Genomic DNA, 17368 nt, shown 5'->3' on the forward strand with positions numbered 1-17368 from the left:
ACTGGTTTTCTTTTGCAGCTCTTGCATCAGACCATACACGATCGAGGACGAACGTGTGAGCAGGACGGCCGAATGTTATCGTCGTTAATAAGAAGCTTGGATATTAACGATATCACATTTTTATAACGTTACATTAAAGTAATAAGTGACTCATTTGATACTACAGTTTAAAAACAGATGCGGGTAGGTGAAGTGGGGACGACACCTTAAAGGCGCTCGAATTAACAGAGAGCGACATTCTGGTCGGAGACTTCAGCAAGAACAGTCGAATAACGGAGATACTTGTGTAGTTATAATACTTCTAATCACTAGTGTGAACTTACTTACGTATAGTTATTATATCGTTACTCTGTACCTTTTATGTGACTATAAGATTACACGCCTTCAAGACCTTCAAGATGACTATTATTTAATAACAGACTGTGTTTTTTTCCAAAAAGAACTTGTTCGATTCCCGGAAAGGGAAATAGATTTTTTAAAAATGTAACGAAACATTCCTCCTAGTTTACGAAGTCTCGAAGTTTCGTAATTCTTTTTAGCATTTTTAACTAATACTTGTACGTAGTTTCGGATTTGGCTCTAAATGCCCATTTGAAAAATTCACCCTATATATTTTAATCTAGGCCGGATAGGCGTTACCACGGTACAAATATCTATATCCTTATACTGTGGTGTTACTATCCGGTATCCGGCCGGATAGTATTTAGGCCGCTGGATATACCGGATGCTGGATAGTTTCCGGAAATCCGTTTCATATTTACTATGTAATTACAGCGTTGAAAGTCACCTGTCACATGACTCCATACAAATACATTCTATAAAAGTATTTAGGCAGCAGGATAGGTCGGATACCGGATAGTTGCCGGATATCCGTTTCTTCCCTACTAACTACTTAGAGCGTTGATAGTCACATGACTACATACAATACATTCTATGGTCCTACTCTACGACAGGATCAATACTTTTCGAGCAAACGACCGCAGTTATCTTCGACCTTGTGAGTCACGGCAGGTACATAAACACCTACCTATTACATAACGTTAGGTACTAGCAGTTCCAAGAACATGTAGTTTCGCATAGCCGGCTGATTCACGCTTGACTAACATAATTATGGTCCTGAGAACTATGACGTCATTGAGTAATGTTATGTAATACCTACTGCTCGCAGAACAGCTGTCTTATTACAATGCTTTACACTACAGACCAAAGGTAAACTAAACATAGGCACAACTATTTATTTTCATAAGCATCATATTAATAAATAGTTCAGCGAACAAAAATGGTCGCCAGAAAATAGTGTTTCTATAAGTAACTAGGGTCCATCGGCAAAAAATATGACAAGGTGTTCAGAAAAATGTTCCTATGTACTTTTTATTCGTTAGTTATTTTAAAAAATACTGTTTTTTTTTTCAGCAAAAGAAGGAAAATTTAGTTTACAATACACGTACATAAATAGTTATGTACTTATATCTGTTTTGTTTGAAGGTCATTAACATAGATTTAAAATATTATATTATGAATGATAAGAGGATATTGCATGATTTTGTAACTTCGCTGAATAGTAGTCACTTATTTATCAATGGTCTGAAAGTTATGAAACTGTTTTTCCTATTTAAAATGTGTAATAATATTGATAAGGACGTTCCATCTTTGTCATTTTTTGTCAGCAACACATTTGATTCCTTTACTAAAAGAAAGAGAGAAAGAAAGAAACATTTATTTGTAAAAAATACTACAACATTATGTGACATAAACAATAGGAAACATAACTTTAAAATCAAAACATTGCTGCAGTAAAATTTATCAAATTATTATTTATTATTTTTTTATTTACTACTACTTAACATAGTATTTCATAGTATAAATTAGTATGTATTAATAGCCTAGAAGGTACCTACACAATAACAAATTATTGTGCTAAAAATAATGACATAGCATAGCATTTATTTGTAAAAAGCAGCAATAGCGTTTAAAATTCAGCTTAAATAATCCAGTTCGAATCTCAGGAATGTAGCAACTCCGACTTAATATAAATATAATCACCTTTATCAGCATTGTGTGCTATAACCTAAAGCATGCAAACCCTTCCTATACTGAGATGACTGTGGGAATAGGTTGTCGACGAAAGCGTTTATTTGGGTTGATTTTGGTTTAAAACCAAAATAAACGTTCCTTGATCTTTTCTGACGTTAGTCCGGCACCCGAAAACGTAAATACCACCACATACCGCCGTCACACACTGTCATACGGGTCACGCGACAGAGAGTTATCAAATGTGTAGACTCCTAATTTTATTAACCGGTAGTGTCCCACTGCTGGGCAAGGATATCTTCTTGGACTAACTAACGAATGTGTGTAAATAACTACGGGGTAATTGAAGTTTTACTTTTTATTTTTGTATATTTATTACTTTTCAATGGGTCCCCTAATTATTGTGTGCCCAAGGGCCCTAGCATGCCTTACGAAAATACACTATCAGACTACTTAGGTTTTAGAATACATTTGGTTACAATAGGTAAGTAATTTATGGTATTAGCAGTAAAAAGTAGTAACTGTTAATTGTGGAAAAGTTCAAAAGAGATTAAGAAAAAAAACAGTGACAATTATTTTTTTATTTTGTTTGTCAATAGATTTCTTTCTTTTTTATTTTATTTAGTAGCTATTAAGTAGCTTTAGTGTCAAATAAACAAAAAGGCCTTAAATTTTCGATAATGATTGTGGTCGAATTCTGACCTTTAGAAAAAAAACTGGATTACAATAACTACACTTCTCAGACGAATTTTTACTTGAACTAATTATTTATTATTAGGAGTCTATTGTTTATTTCGTCAATACCACCACATGGCCGAGCTGCAAAACATCTGACAAATCCAGACATAATAATATACGCATGTGTGTTTTGTTTGTCTATGTGTGTGTGCCCTTATTTGTTTCTTTGTGTGCAAATGTTACTTGTGTGTGTACCTTTAACAACGTTATAAAATGAGTTTTATAACGTTGACTTAGGGTTTAAACAGATTACAAACGCAATCTAGGTACAATCCAGAGATATCTAGAGATTTCTGCTGGAAAATTTCCATGGTTATATTATTTACAAATGATTATTGCGCAGTTATTCGTTACTAACGACTACTGGAGTTTCTGTACCTTCTTTATAATATAGGAGAAGCAGACGAACATGCAGTACCGCTGATGGTAAGTAGCTACTGCCGACCAGGGACATATGTAATCAACCCCAGATAGGATTTGATTATCCTACCTGAAAACGGCCACAAATGCACCGCTACCTCTGAGGACTAAGCTAGAACGCCTCGGAAAAGTATGTCTTCCTTTCCACATCCTTCTAACCAGAACAAAGCAGCGCTTAACGCTGCTGTTACTGCACAAAGGCTTCTACCACTTCTAAATGCTATCTTCTGTAATCTTCAAAAAATGTTTCTGTACAATGTATGCTGGTTGGCATCCAATGAGACGACTATCTAAGTATCCAAGAGTACCAACGCATCTGTGATAGGCTTGAACATAGATTAGTAAAGATACTTCTATTTGAATTCTCAAAACTGGGTACATTTTCTTGTTAGGAGTGAGTAATCTTTACTAATCTATAGGCTTGAAGTAGAAGATCTATATGGAGATGGTCACAGATGCCCGTAGGCGGCAATGACTCCTTACTATCAGGTGGACCGAAAGCTTATTTCTAAATGTTTTGTAATTTGCAAGGACTATTTTTCCTAAATATTGTTATAAGGATGTTTGGGAATTCTAAAATATTCTCAAAGTAGGCAATTTACGAAAAAAGTTTGAGAACCTCTGGGATTTAGGGCATTCAGGACATAATGCGCACGCTGGATTTTAGACTGATGATATTAGAATTTATTGATAGGATAGAAAGAAGCCATTAGGCATTAAGTTTACCCTTTGTAACTCTTAGTTTAAGGTGTACAAAAATAAATAAATAAAATAAAAAATATAATTATATTTAAAAAAACTAAATACCGTAAAACTAAATATCGTAGCTGCCAAACAAGCAAAAACAAACAAAAAAAAAATACATACTTGATTATCATGATCATCATCACCAATGCTTGTCAATCGCTACCAAATAAAATAAAAATAAAGAAAATCGATTTACAAACAAAAAGAAAAATATGTCCCTAACTCTTTAATCTTATCCTATTTATTGGTAACTGCTATGCTAAGGTTTTAAGGCTACGGTAATGGAAATATTCGAATAGCTATGAGTTGTTTCAACTTCCTCAAGAGAAGCAACATTGCAACGCAACTATGGCCGACCTCATGTTGGCCTCAAATTCAAACTATATAGGGTAATGTTGAAAGAAATATAATTTATTATCAAATGTCTTAAACATTTACACTAATAACGTAATCTTATATATAAAATTCTCGTGTCACAGTGTTAGTTACCGTACTCCTCCGAAACGGCTTTACCGATTTTCACCAAATTTTATGTGCATATTCAGTAGGTCTGAGAATCGGCTACTATATATTTTTCATATCCCTGATAAGGGTTGTTCACCCTTAACATTTTTTTATTCATATGGCAACACAACGTTTGTCGGGACAGCTAGTTTAAATATAAATATATTATGTATCTAGACGCGCATTCAAGCTACTTATGCGCCATAGATATTAGAAACACTATATAATATAATGTTATATATTTTTTAAATTATTTATTATAAACAAAATATTGACAAATATTAATTTACATAAAAAGAAAATAAAAAGACAACTAGTGAATATATGTCAGGTGTGGGGTTCGAACCCACGCTCCCTCTCGGGAACCAGAGCTTAAATCTGGCGCCTTAGACCACTCGGCCAACCTGACTTACTTGCTTGGCTTGAAAATTACGGACACATTCAAATAATTTGTACTACTTTATTTTTTTATATTTACAAAATATATTTATTTCATTGTTTCCACTTATAATCTCTGAAATATACGTTAACATGTTATATAATAAAATATTACTGTAAAATTAATAAATTACCCTTTTTATACACACATTATCTATTAAAATTTGTTACAAATTTAAAATAACTTATTATGAAACATGTTTTCATGTTATTTAATAACTTTTTATCTATTTTTTATTAAAATAGTAGCTATGTATTGTATAGTGACATCTATTGATAGGTAACTGTACTATTTTCACCACTAGATGCCTACTTGGTATTAAGTTATTTGAGTATTCTAATAGATGGCGCTGTTTACTGTTATATAGATTATTTGCATTTACAAGAATTTTTATCTGTACGGATGAAATACATATTCTATTAAATATTATTTATCTATGTTGTTGGTACGTTAGATCTATAAATGCATTTACTATATTTTAATATATGAATACGTATGAATGATTATATATGAATAATTAAATATAAATAATTTTATATGAATGATAAACTCTAGGTTCCTCAGTCGTAAAAAATTGTACTCATTCGGAATTGATACCAGCGTTGTAGCTAGGATCTTAAGTGCTCCTCTGCCAATAATCTTGTCAAGATTTTAAGTTTGCGCCGACATTTAGGAAGAGCATTGTCATTCAATCAAGTCTGAAAATCATGATGTTTTTTTTTAATCGGAGATAGGCGCCCGAAGGTTGTGCTTTAGACCGTAGACAGTCCTCCCCCAGCCTACCTCGTAGCTACAAAGCTGAGAGGGATATTACAGGGATGCAGTAATAATACCTACCTACATTATACAAACCAGGTCACACAGCGCTCATTACTGGAGTGTATGATGAAAGTACCGGAAACGCTGTAGCACCTGCTTCCGGTGTTTAGTTAGCGCTATTGTAATTATTTTGTATGTGGACTGTAATGCGCGTACGCATGAATCTAGTTCAGATTTACAATGGGCTTTTATGTTGGTAATTAGCAGGCGGATCATGCAATCTGTGCATACATAATATGTTTTTAAATAAAGTTTATTAAATGAGCATACATTGTCTTTTTATAATATAGGAGTAGCAGACGAGCATGCACCTGATGGTTAGTGTCTACTGCCGCCCATGGACATCTGTAAACAACCCTAGATAAGATTAGATATTCCTACATGAGGGCGGCCACAGATGTGCCGTTACCCCTGAAAACTAAGCTGGAACACCTCGGAAAAGTATCTGATCTGATTATGGATGTCCGTGGGCAGCAGTGACCACTTAGGTACAATCAGGTTAAGCACACGTTCAATTGCTATTTCAATTAATCTGAAAAATGTATAATAATGAAATGCATTCATGCATAAAAAAAAATATTATAGACTTGCTACTTTCTGTCAATTAGATAGTGTGGCGTAAAAAACAAATACAGGTCTGTGGTGTGGTGATATTATTGTAGAAAAAAACAATAAGTAGTTTAAAAATAAAACTAATTAGATTATTATTAATTACACTTTATTTTCTACTTAATTATCGTAGTAATCAATCTACTCAACATAGCTGCTACAGCGGGCTATCGTATTAAAACTATAAAATCAAGACACAATAGCTGACTATTGCCCAGGTACTCAAATAAAACGGATCGGATTAATAAACGCACTTTATTATCTGCTACATTATCGCAGTAATACTAAATCCAATGATCATAGCGGCTATGCTATAGCGCGCTATGGTCCCTGTATTGCAGTCGTCGGTGAAGCATTGGCAGACGGTTTCAAGATGGCCCTCATTGTCAGCCTTGTAGCAGTCTCTGTGGTGCTTCACCCAGCCACAGCCTCGGGTCACTCTTACTTCAGCATCATGGCCCTTGTGGAGAACTGTGAAAGAATTAAATTGCTACATATTCTAAAATTAAAATTGCTAAGTATTTTAACCACGCTTTTATTAGCTTGGGTTGTATGTATGTATCTATGTAATGGAATCTTTGAACTCGATTTTTACCCACTTTGAATGGACCGATTAATTTAAAATTTTGCACAATTATCAAGAACCGATGACAATACACGATTTTAATGATTTTATCCCATTCTCCTCATCAGGATCGTCAGGAATCAGGATTAACGATTTTCCTTGTGCGATTTTAGCGTGGTTTTTAGTTTTTAAACTATGTATAATTATTTGTTCAATTACCGTAACATTGCTAAGTTATACAGCACGAGCTCTTGCCCGCGGCTTCGCTCGCGTTACGAAGTAATATTTTCATCCCCTATTTTATCCCCTTGGGGGTAGATTGATCAAAATCCTTTCTTAACGGATGCCTACGTCATAACATCTACCTGCATGCCAAATTTCAGCCCGATCCGTCCAGTGGTTTGGGCTGTGCGTTGATAGGTCACTATGTCAGTCAGTCACCTTTGAGTTATATATATTTAGATTGGCGCTGCCGCTGCAGTCAAACTACAAAATATTATTTTCTTCTAGAAGCAAAACGAAGTTTATACAATATTACGAAAAATAAATAGCTTGTCTACGCAAATGGATAACGCATTCTAAAGGTCAAGAACATTTTATACGTTCCTGTTTACAATAGTCCGTATCTGTTTATATCGGCACCCCATTAACAACTGACATGTTTGACCTGTGCCCAAGACCTCATTATTTGGGAAGATCAGGGTATGTTTGTTTATAATTATATTAACTATGACTGTAATTATAGTTAAACGATATTTACTATTCATACTATTCATGCTTTATTTTTAGAATGTATGTGCTTGTAAGTACTGACCCTTTTTCGTTAAACTTATGTATAGTATTGTGTGAAAAAAGTGATGTCGAAAGATGCTGATATTAATTTAATTTCTACTTGTACTATCGGCTTCGATCACTAATAAGAACTAGATACACAATCCCATACAAAAATGAACTTAAAAAGTGGCGTCAAATTGACGCTAAAAACAAAGAAAAAAAAAATTGACGACCGTCGTTTGTCACTTGGACAAGGAATTAGTGGAGACGAACTGTCATTACTTTTAATATTTTTATTAGGTCGAAGTAATTAATTTTAATGAACATAATAATAATTTATCAATGAAAGTAAGTAATATGCAGTCACAATTTATTATAATAAAAATATAATAAGTTTAAAATTAAAATATAACCAAATACAAGTAATTTAATTAAAAAATCAACAAGCTGTTTACGCCGTTATCCAACGAAATATATTGCCCACGACTAAATAAATATGTAGTAAACCAACATTTATTTCAATTATTTTTACCTGACTGCCAAGGAAGGGTTATGTTTTTCGCGCGTATCTTGTATGTTTGTCTTTATTTATTTGATCGGATCTAACAAACAGCTGGATGAATGTCGACAATTAAGGTGTCATTATATTCGTCTCAATGACCCGAGTGTCCTTAGATAGGTGTTAGAAAAAAAAAATCAAGATGGCGGATTTTTGGCGCGAAATAGTAATATTTCAAAAAAAGTTAACCGAACCTATCGAGTATCAAATCAAATCAAATGGTATCAAATCAAATGAAAGGAAATTAAACGGAGATTATAAAAACATATAATTTGTATATATATAAAATATCAAGGTGACTGACTGATTGACTGACTAAATGATTTTTTCATTTTTCAGAAATCAACGTACAGCCAAAACCGCTTAATTTAGAGTTCTGAAATTTTGCACATGGGTTCGCTATATAGCGTAAATAAGTACTAAGAAAGGCCTTTTGGAAATTCTACCCCTAAGAGGGTAAAACAGGGGATGACAGTTTTTTTCAAATCCTTTAATTTTGAAGCAACTACTGTAAAATTTAGTATTTGGCTTTCTGGATAGGAATAAAGACACACCTATTTATCCCTTTCCGAAAAATCAACCCCATAGAGGGCAAAATAAGGTTTAAAAGTTAATTTGAACAACCGTCAATTTTGACGCAAACACTATGAAATTTTGTATCTGACTTGTTGGATAAAAATAATGAAATTCTACCCCTAACGATATAAAATAATTACTAGAACTTTGAATTACTGAAGTTATATATTCTATAAATCGTAAATGGTGGATGTTTTTCCGAAATAGTAACACGTTTTAAAAAAAGTTAACCAAAACTATGGAGTGGGGTATCATAAAAAAGGAAATTAAAAGGTGATTACACACATATTATATGATATATACATGTGTATAACACATCGAGGTGACTGTCTGACTAAATGCGTAAGTTGCTGCGCCAGACACCAACGTAAAGAGAAACCGCGGATCTTTAGCGTGCTGGAATTTTACACATAGGTTCTTTATATAGCGTAAATGAGCCCTACGAAGATAAAATAGGATAATATTGTTTGAACATCTTTTGTTTTTGAAGCAGATACCTATTATAAAACTTTTTTTTGGCTTTCTTGCTAAAAAATGATGAAACGCCTATTTCACTGTTTTTGAAAATTCTACTTCAGCCTTTATAGTGCAGTCAGGTTTTTGATTATTTTAATTAAATTACTTGCTTACTTTGTAGTGACAGAAATCCGTTGTATATTTCTTCTTAAATTTAGAGTTTTTTCCAACACCTATCTAAGGACATTTGGATATTTGAGACGAATATAATGACACCTTAACTGTCGAAATTCACCCAGCCGTATGTTAGATCCGAGGGAATAAAATGCAGTGCAGCTAAAGTCCGCTTATAAAGATACATACAAGATACGTGCAAAAAACATAACCCTTCCTTGGCAGTCGAGTAAAAATAAAAATATGGAATCAACAGGATGCCATTAATTCCCTTGAATAAAGTGAGTTTATTGGAAAACAGTCTTTTCGATGGATTTTTATTTTTTTTTCCGTATCTTTTTTGGCTATGTTAAGCAATCTTATTTTAGTGTATCTTTCGACAATAGACTTTATTATAATAATTCTATGACTATTGTCGCGGCAGTTGGATGAAAAGACATCATAAAATATATTAAATAATAATTTACTTAATAATTTCATTTCACTCATTTACTATTTACTCATTGCCTATGTTTAATTATTATACAAAACAAATATTTTTATATAACAAAAAAAAAATAAAAAAAAAATAATTAAATTAAAGAAAAAAATATAAAACAATAGCGTTTCCATTCAAGTTAGAACAGAGTCACCATGTAACCCGAACAAATCAAGTGGGCTTGCAATAGTAAGAATTGTACGTTTAGTAACAGACTTTACAATTTAAATGGTTTATACATTCTGTTGATTTTTGTTGATAATTTTTAAAACTTAAAAATAAATTATTTACGAACGAAATAGCAGTATTTATAATTGAGTGATAGCAATTACCTACTTATAATAATAATACTTACCGAAAATACGATATTCCATCATTTGTTAGCGTACTAGACGTGTGATTTTTGCAGTTTTGAACGAGCACTGAGGCATGTTTATTCTCCGAACGTTCAAACACTACTAACCTAAAAGCGCGCCCAAATGTCTATTTGGGTGCTCTTTTCGTCGCGCCATTTTTTTGTCGCTGATTGTGTATCTAGTTCTTATTAGTGATCGAAGACTATCGGAGAAGAAGCAACCCACGAGTCGCCGATTTGATGATAGGAATTCTACTTGAGCGCGATCGGGCTCTACAAATGTTACTGCTTTTGAGAACTAAGTTAGAGCGCTATAATTAACATGCCTTTAAATCAGAACATGCCTATTTTGTGGTGCTACCACAGTCAAACTACGAAAACTCCTGCCTCTGTACATTCAACCATTGAATAACCACCATTGAATAACGATTACTCACTGGTTTGTACAATCTTCCTGCAAAACATCTGCTGGTTGTCCTTCTGTCCTGCAGCAGGGATGCCGCGGTGGCAGGTCACGGAGCGCAGGTACTTGGCGACGCTGTCCACGTCGTAGATGGACGGGTCCAGGCACATGGAGTTGTTAGCGCTGTTGCAATCATAGCAGCGGATTGATGCACCTGGGTTCGAAGAAGAGATAAAAAAGTACTCGTTTATTCATTGATAGCTTTAAAAAAATGTGAGCCGTCACGGGACGCCTGGCAGATGTGAAACATTGACATTATTTTGTAAAAGTAAAATGCAGAAAAGAACATATTGTGATAGGAACTAAATATGTCATAATGATAAAATAAAATATTACGATTGCGCATGGCGACGCGTCGCCACACCGTACACACTACTGCATATAGATTGTATATGTATACCATCGGATAGCGTGGCGACGCTGTGGTCGCCACGGCATGCGTCGCCACGCCAGAAATCGGTTTTACGTGCGGCTATAGATGTTTCACATCAAAAATTGAGAATCGTTATGCATTTGGTGATTATGCTGATTTATGTCGCTCCTGAGATATGTAATGATTAATTTTGTTATGGAAATGTATATTTAATATAGATAAATTATGCCAAAAAATCCAAGTTATTTACGATATTTATATCCATGGTACCCACAACACAATGGTGCGAAGTGAAGCCACTAGAACTTAATTAATTCGAAACCTCTGCATTTTAAATAAATGATAGGGATGAGGACACGGTAAATGTCACTTATCGATAATTCTGTTTTGTAAATATTATTGAAGATATTTAAGTTTAAAACTGATATCGGCAAGGTCACCTATTGACATTCAAACTTTAAAATGTGAGTATTGAGTTTTATATCAAATGCAAATTATACAAATTAAACTTTTTTACTTAAATAATGTAAAGTTATATACTTACATAATTCATTCTGACTTAGAATATATCTACAATCGACTAGTAGGTACGGATAGGATCATATAGAACAATCCTTGTTTGAGTTTTCCATTTATTAATTAGTTAATTACCGTCAATCAATCAACCATCAATCTATGTGATCGATACGGTAGGGTTTCATTTCTTTTAAAACTAAAAAATATCGCCTAATAGAACTTACACTTTCAAACACTATACCTACAGTAGGTACTTTTCAAAAGATTTCATATGAAATATCTTTATTATTACATTATAACTGAAGCTCACACTATAATTTTTATAAGCTAATTATTATAATTAAAAAGATATTATGAAAAATGCGAAACTTTATCAAATCAGGTAAAACTCAGATTTCACGTAATTAAAAATTTAAAGTAAAATCATTATTATATGCAATATTTAACAGACCATTAAAACAAGCAGATCCATGGTAACTGGTGTCTTTATAAATATTCACATACCAATCCTCAATTAAAATGGTAGTTCTACCATATACATATTATTATATCAGTAAATAAAATATGTTCCTCTTTTTTATTCACGCACACACACACAATCAAAAACATAAAACATATTTACCAAAACGTAGAAGCGTTGAAAGGAAAACAACGAGCGCTATCTTTGTCATTTTGCCAATTCGTCAATAACATTAATTTAAATAAATATTTTACTAAGTTATTTATTCACATTCGAATTTACGTAAACACGTGCAGTTGTGCGTGAGTTTGTAGTCCAACTTCAGCACGAGACGGTATCACGCCACGGCATTAAGTTAACGTGTTCACAATAAGCATCCCTATTCCGTGAAATTGTGCGCTGGACACAATCGTGTCAATTGCGTGTACTGAACCCGTGTCAACGACACTTGCCAGGATGGACGGTTTTGCACAACTTAGGGCTCGTGTCCACTGCCTAGAAGTGAATGGCCGAAATATTTAATGTTTCTTCTAGCTAAGTTATAGAAATTGAAATACTAGTACATCTAGCATTTTCGTATGATGTAAAACCATAGAGAAGGTACTGTCTGTCATGATACGTCGCAGATTTTAACACGATAATACAAATAGACCTTGCACTTAAAACCGACGAACCTTTTTTTATAAAACAATATGAAGATAGCGTTTCTTATAACTAGTTATAGTACCAATTGCTTTTTAATCTAATCAGAATAGCAAATTTATATCTGTATCCTACGAGTACATGATTGCTACCAAAGTATTTTGTTACTGACACATTGTTGAATCAAACGGTTAATGTATATATTTATCATTTAAATCAGTGCAGTCATGTTAAATCCAGTCAGTATAGCGCGTAGAGGTTTTTGTATCTTCATAGATTTTTAAGGAGATTAAATCACAATAGCTGGCCATTACCCAAATACTTGAAATAAAACGGATCGGATTGGTAAACTCAGTTTATTCTATTAAATTAGCGCAGTAATACTAAATCCAATTAATATAGCGGCTATGCTATAGCGCGCTATGGTCCCTGTATTGCAGTCGTCAGTGAAGCATTGGCAGACGGTTTCAAGATGGCCGTCGTTGTCCGCCTTGTAGCAGTCTCGGTGGTGCTTCACCCAGCCACACCCGCGGGTGACCCTCACGTCCGCGTCGTGGCCTTTGTGGAAAACTGAAAAAAAAATCATTTAAAAATTGTACATACTCTAATAAACCCAACCAACCCAACCCAACCATCATCCTGATCATCCAATTTCAAACGAATGTTCTGCTGGACATAGGCCTCCTTTATATCAGCTGTCTCTAATAACACCAGACTTGGTCTCAGACTGGTATCGAGGTTACGAGGCGTTTAAACTTTGTCCTCAAATGCAGCTGTGATCAACTACAAGCACTTCGGTCCTCTTTAGAGCCCATTACAGTTACCCAAACACACATCGACTGAACATTTGTAGGCAAAAACGAAGATCTGCCCAAAACAACTACGAAACCACAACTATAAAAGTAATATCAGCCAAAACAACTCACTCGTCTGTACGATCTTCCTGCAGAACATCTGCTGGTTGGCATGCTGTCCTGTGCCAAGGACACCTCGCTCGCACGTCACGGAGCGCAGGTACTTGGAGACGCTGTCCACATCGTAGATGGACGGGTCCAGGCACATGGAGTTGTTGGCGCTGTTGCATACGTAGCACTTTATTGATGCACCTGGGTTTTGAACATAGTTTTAGTTTTCGGAATCAAGTAATATGATTAAAGCATGAATCTATTGACCACTTTTTGTGGGGATACCCTGTATGGGTTTCTCTTAGCTACGGGGGCAGTGGAGAGGATATGCCAGACTTCTATCGGTTAAAACCCCACTGTGTTCCTCAGGACGCCCTTTTTCGGAACCACAGGTACGCTAATAGCACTCGTCCGCGGATATCCACCACTCCCATCCATACCGTATCTTACTAGTGCAAGCAATGTTGAATAAAAAAATATTACAAAAACAAAAAATCCCGACAGCTTAAAAAAGTGGAAGGTAATGTTTTATGTATTATTCTTTGGCACGCCCTGCAGCTCAAACGACTTCAGAGATTATGCCTTTTGAAGTATTTTTAGATTCGCCTAAATTGTGAGAATGGTTATATGTTTAAGCGTTCGGGTCTTTTTGGAATAACTCTCTAGTTTTCAACTTATAGAGGTCAGATCTGGTAATAAGTCCTGAGTAAAACGGCTAGCTTGTTGTGGAACACAGCCTTTAAAGAAAAGTGTGATCGCCGTATTTACGCTTCATACTTCAAATGAATAAAATTGAGTATCTGTCCGTGATTTTAAAGTAATTTACTTTTGTAAGCTCATTCCGATTCATAACAACTTATTTACATATTAAGTAAAACCACTTAATTGAAACTGTAAACTTGAAAATGGCAGGATCAATTTTAACAAAGGTACAGAACATTTTAGGAATGGTACAATATATTTATTATGTCTAAAATATTTAGTTAAAAAATATTTTTTTAAATAAATTATACCTATTAGAAATAAATTAAAATGTGTTGTGAACGCGGGCAGAACCAGAGGTGAAGACTAGTGTCTCATAAATCAAATGCATTCAAAGCGCTCAGCTGGCGCAGCGCTGGCATGCCTTACCTTAAGCAATGTGTACGAGTATTTATTAATATTGTTATTTATACAATATTTTTGTCGCTAATAAATTGGTCGCTAATATTTAAACACATTTTTTAAAAAACTGTGTAAAATTTATGGACATGATTATTCTCACTTAAAGAATCGTTCATAGTTTGATTAGGATGGTACTACTGCCGCATTCCCATTTGTAGGGTAGTAAGGGAGACACATGAAAAATTCTACGTTGCTTCAGAAGGGTATCCAATATCAATACGTTTGTGGCCGTCCCTAAATATTTCAGGGTTGATTAGGTATAGATGAACGACAGTAACTCCTTGCCATCAGGTGCACATGTAAAATTTATAAAAATATACAAACATTAAGAGTTTAAACACTTAAAAACACTATTTATTTCTCACCAGAATATGTACATTTCACGCTTAGCTAATTTCCATTAACCCGGCCGTGCTTACTCATAGTTTAATTCACTGAAGCCACAAAAATTTTGCAATTTTGTCATTAGCATCAAGTTTCATTCAGTGTTAAAACCGAGTGATAAAAATGACGGATACTCACTTACGGAGTCGGTGATTCAGAGTACACAGGCACCTCTGTTTTTTTAACGCAAAATTTTATAACGTATTTACTTTAATAGCCAACTTAAAAAATAATTTCTTAGTTCACCTACATGCTATATACATAGGAACAAGGATTTGCTTTATAAAGAACTTTTATAGGAAATTTCAGGCTACCAGAGGCACAGATTATACTCGTGGTACGCGTAGATAACGGTTTGCTTATTAACTAAAAGTTTTATTAAGTAAAAATTGATGATAACTTCCTTTAATGGCAAATTAATGTATGTACCTACAGATTAAAGATGAAAGTTACATCCTTGAGGTTTTTAAGATTTCATAAAAGTTTCTAAAGTCTGAAAGTTTCTCAAAGGCCACTAAACACTCCTTTCTTTAACACAACAGTGAACCCGACAGTGGTATACTAATAGATTCGTCAAAACTTTAAGAAGGTCTGATATGGGTGCTGAACACATTAAGTTGCGGCTGTAGATCGTTCCAATGGCCTTGTAACATGTAACTGTAATCTTATTTCTACAAAACATTATGAAAATACTTGCATTTATTGAAATAAGTCACCAACAGCAGGACACAAAGCACAATCCGTCTATCAAAGTCCGCCATAACTACTTAGCGCCTACAAAAAATATTAACGCAAAAATTTACACCTACACAATTGCTATGGTAATTTGACTAGGCACTTATCCAAATTATTTTTTTAGACTGGCGATTTCCGTTTTAAAATCGATTGAATGTTATGTTCTTATTTAAAGTTTCTTTCGAACTGTTCGTTTGTGCATTGTGCATGGGTTTATATCTGAGTCATGCATTGTTGTTCGGATGGCACAAAGGGCCAAACTGGATGAAATTGGTTGATCCACGGTTATTCGCAGTCGCCGGAAAGGTACGCCCATAGCGGAAACATTAATAGAGGTTTGCTCATTCTATTTAATAGATCGGGCCTTTAAACAAGTGGAAACTCGTCTTAGCCTGTAATTGTAAGATTTTGGTAGGTCCTAGGATCTCTATGTAGAGTCTGCGGTGAGAGCAACGTACTGAAGTACTTACGCGTTAATATTAATAATACTCGTAAGATAAGTTTAAGTGTTATCCGCTTGTAACAGAAATGTAGCGCAACTTCTGATTTTAAAAGTAAGGCTGATGCACTATCTTTGTCTTTTTTTTAAACATGTTTTTGCTATCTGGGGGCACGGCAGTGCCCCTCCAAGTCGAACAAAATAAGTAATTCCATATTTCCACCATTTTTATATCAACCACCCTAAATTGAAAAGTAGGCCCAATTATTATGATTTAGCTCAGCCACCTATAACTATAACCACTAATTATAATTCTTCAAGCAATTATCACACAATTTTTTATATCAATTCATTTATCCATCTTTAAAATTCCATCTGTACGGGCGATGGTCAAATGATCAGACAAACAGGCTGTAGTGACATTTACGAGTATTGTTAATTGTCTACAAGTAAGTCGGCGAAAACAAACACGAATTTAGTCGTAAAATACGGGAGCCGTTCAGTCCAGTTCAGATTGAAGTTTTGTGTCAAGGACAAATGTTATGCAGCTTTTGTAGTGCATCGATCGGAACTGATTTGGCGCCAGCTGGCTTAAGTGATGTCCTGAAGCGATGTTATGTCCTGATAGTTGACCCCAATTTTTTTTATTTCCTACTGCTTTTTAAACAACAGTTTAAGCACCTGGACCAAACTCAAGCACGCTGGCCCTGTGAATTGGTGGTGCCTGTATCTACTTATATACTTCTATTGTTTGTCCAATAAAAGACGATATAATTAGAACTTTTTGATAAGCAAGCGGGCAATTAAAATTTTTATGATGCTTTTTACATAGTTACATTTCTTCAAAAAAAATATTCACTTCCTATTTGCCACTTACTTATGTATTGTTTATATAATCAGAAATAATTACCTTAATATTTACGATACATTATACGCAAAATATTAGTTAAACAGCTACACACATGACATACATTACATACAAACGTACCGAGCAATAAAAATGTTATAATTCAAAAGCTACACGGGTTCCAAATTCCCCATAT

At 34.3% G+C, this 17368-nt stretch overlaps 1 protein-coding gene and 1 non-coding gene across 2 annotated transcripts; both read right to left on the reverse strand.

Annotated features, from left to right (window-relative positions):
• Nucleotides 1–4765: 4765 nt before the first annotated feature.
• On the reverse strand, nucleotides 4766–4849 carry TRNAL-UAA (transfer RNA leucine (anticodon UAA)). The gene has a single exon. It is a non-coding gene; the product is annotated as a tRNA-Leu (tRNA).
• A 1550-nt stretch (nucleotides 4850–6399) lies between these two features.
• On the reverse strand, nucleotides 6400–16122 carry LOC140754106 (uncharacterized). Its single transcript, XM_073089018.1, has 6 exons — nucleotides 15849–16122; nucleotides 13625–13804; nucleotides 13075–13268; nucleotides 11451–11520; nucleotides 10682–10861; nucleotides 6400–6778 (listed from the first exon to the last, which is right to left on the reverse strand). The coding sequence occupies exons 1-6, from the start codon at nucleotides 15910–15912 to the stop codon at nucleotides 6573–6575; spliced, it is 894 nt and encodes a 297-aa protein (XP_072945119.1). The 5' UTR covers nucleotides 15913–16122; the 3' UTR covers nucleotides 6400–6572.
• Nucleotides 16123–17368: the final 1246 nt, after the last annotated feature.

The sequence above is a fragment of the Epargyreus clarus genome, unplaced genomic scaffold, assembly GCF_041222505.1.
Source record: "Epargyreus clarus isolate Ecla_fem2 unplaced genomic scaffold, WU_Ecla_fem_2.2 ptg000027l, whole genome shotgun sequence".
Lineage (NCBI taxonomy): Eukaryota > Metazoa > Arthropoda > Insecta > Lepidoptera > Hesperiidae > Epargyreus > Epargyreus clarus.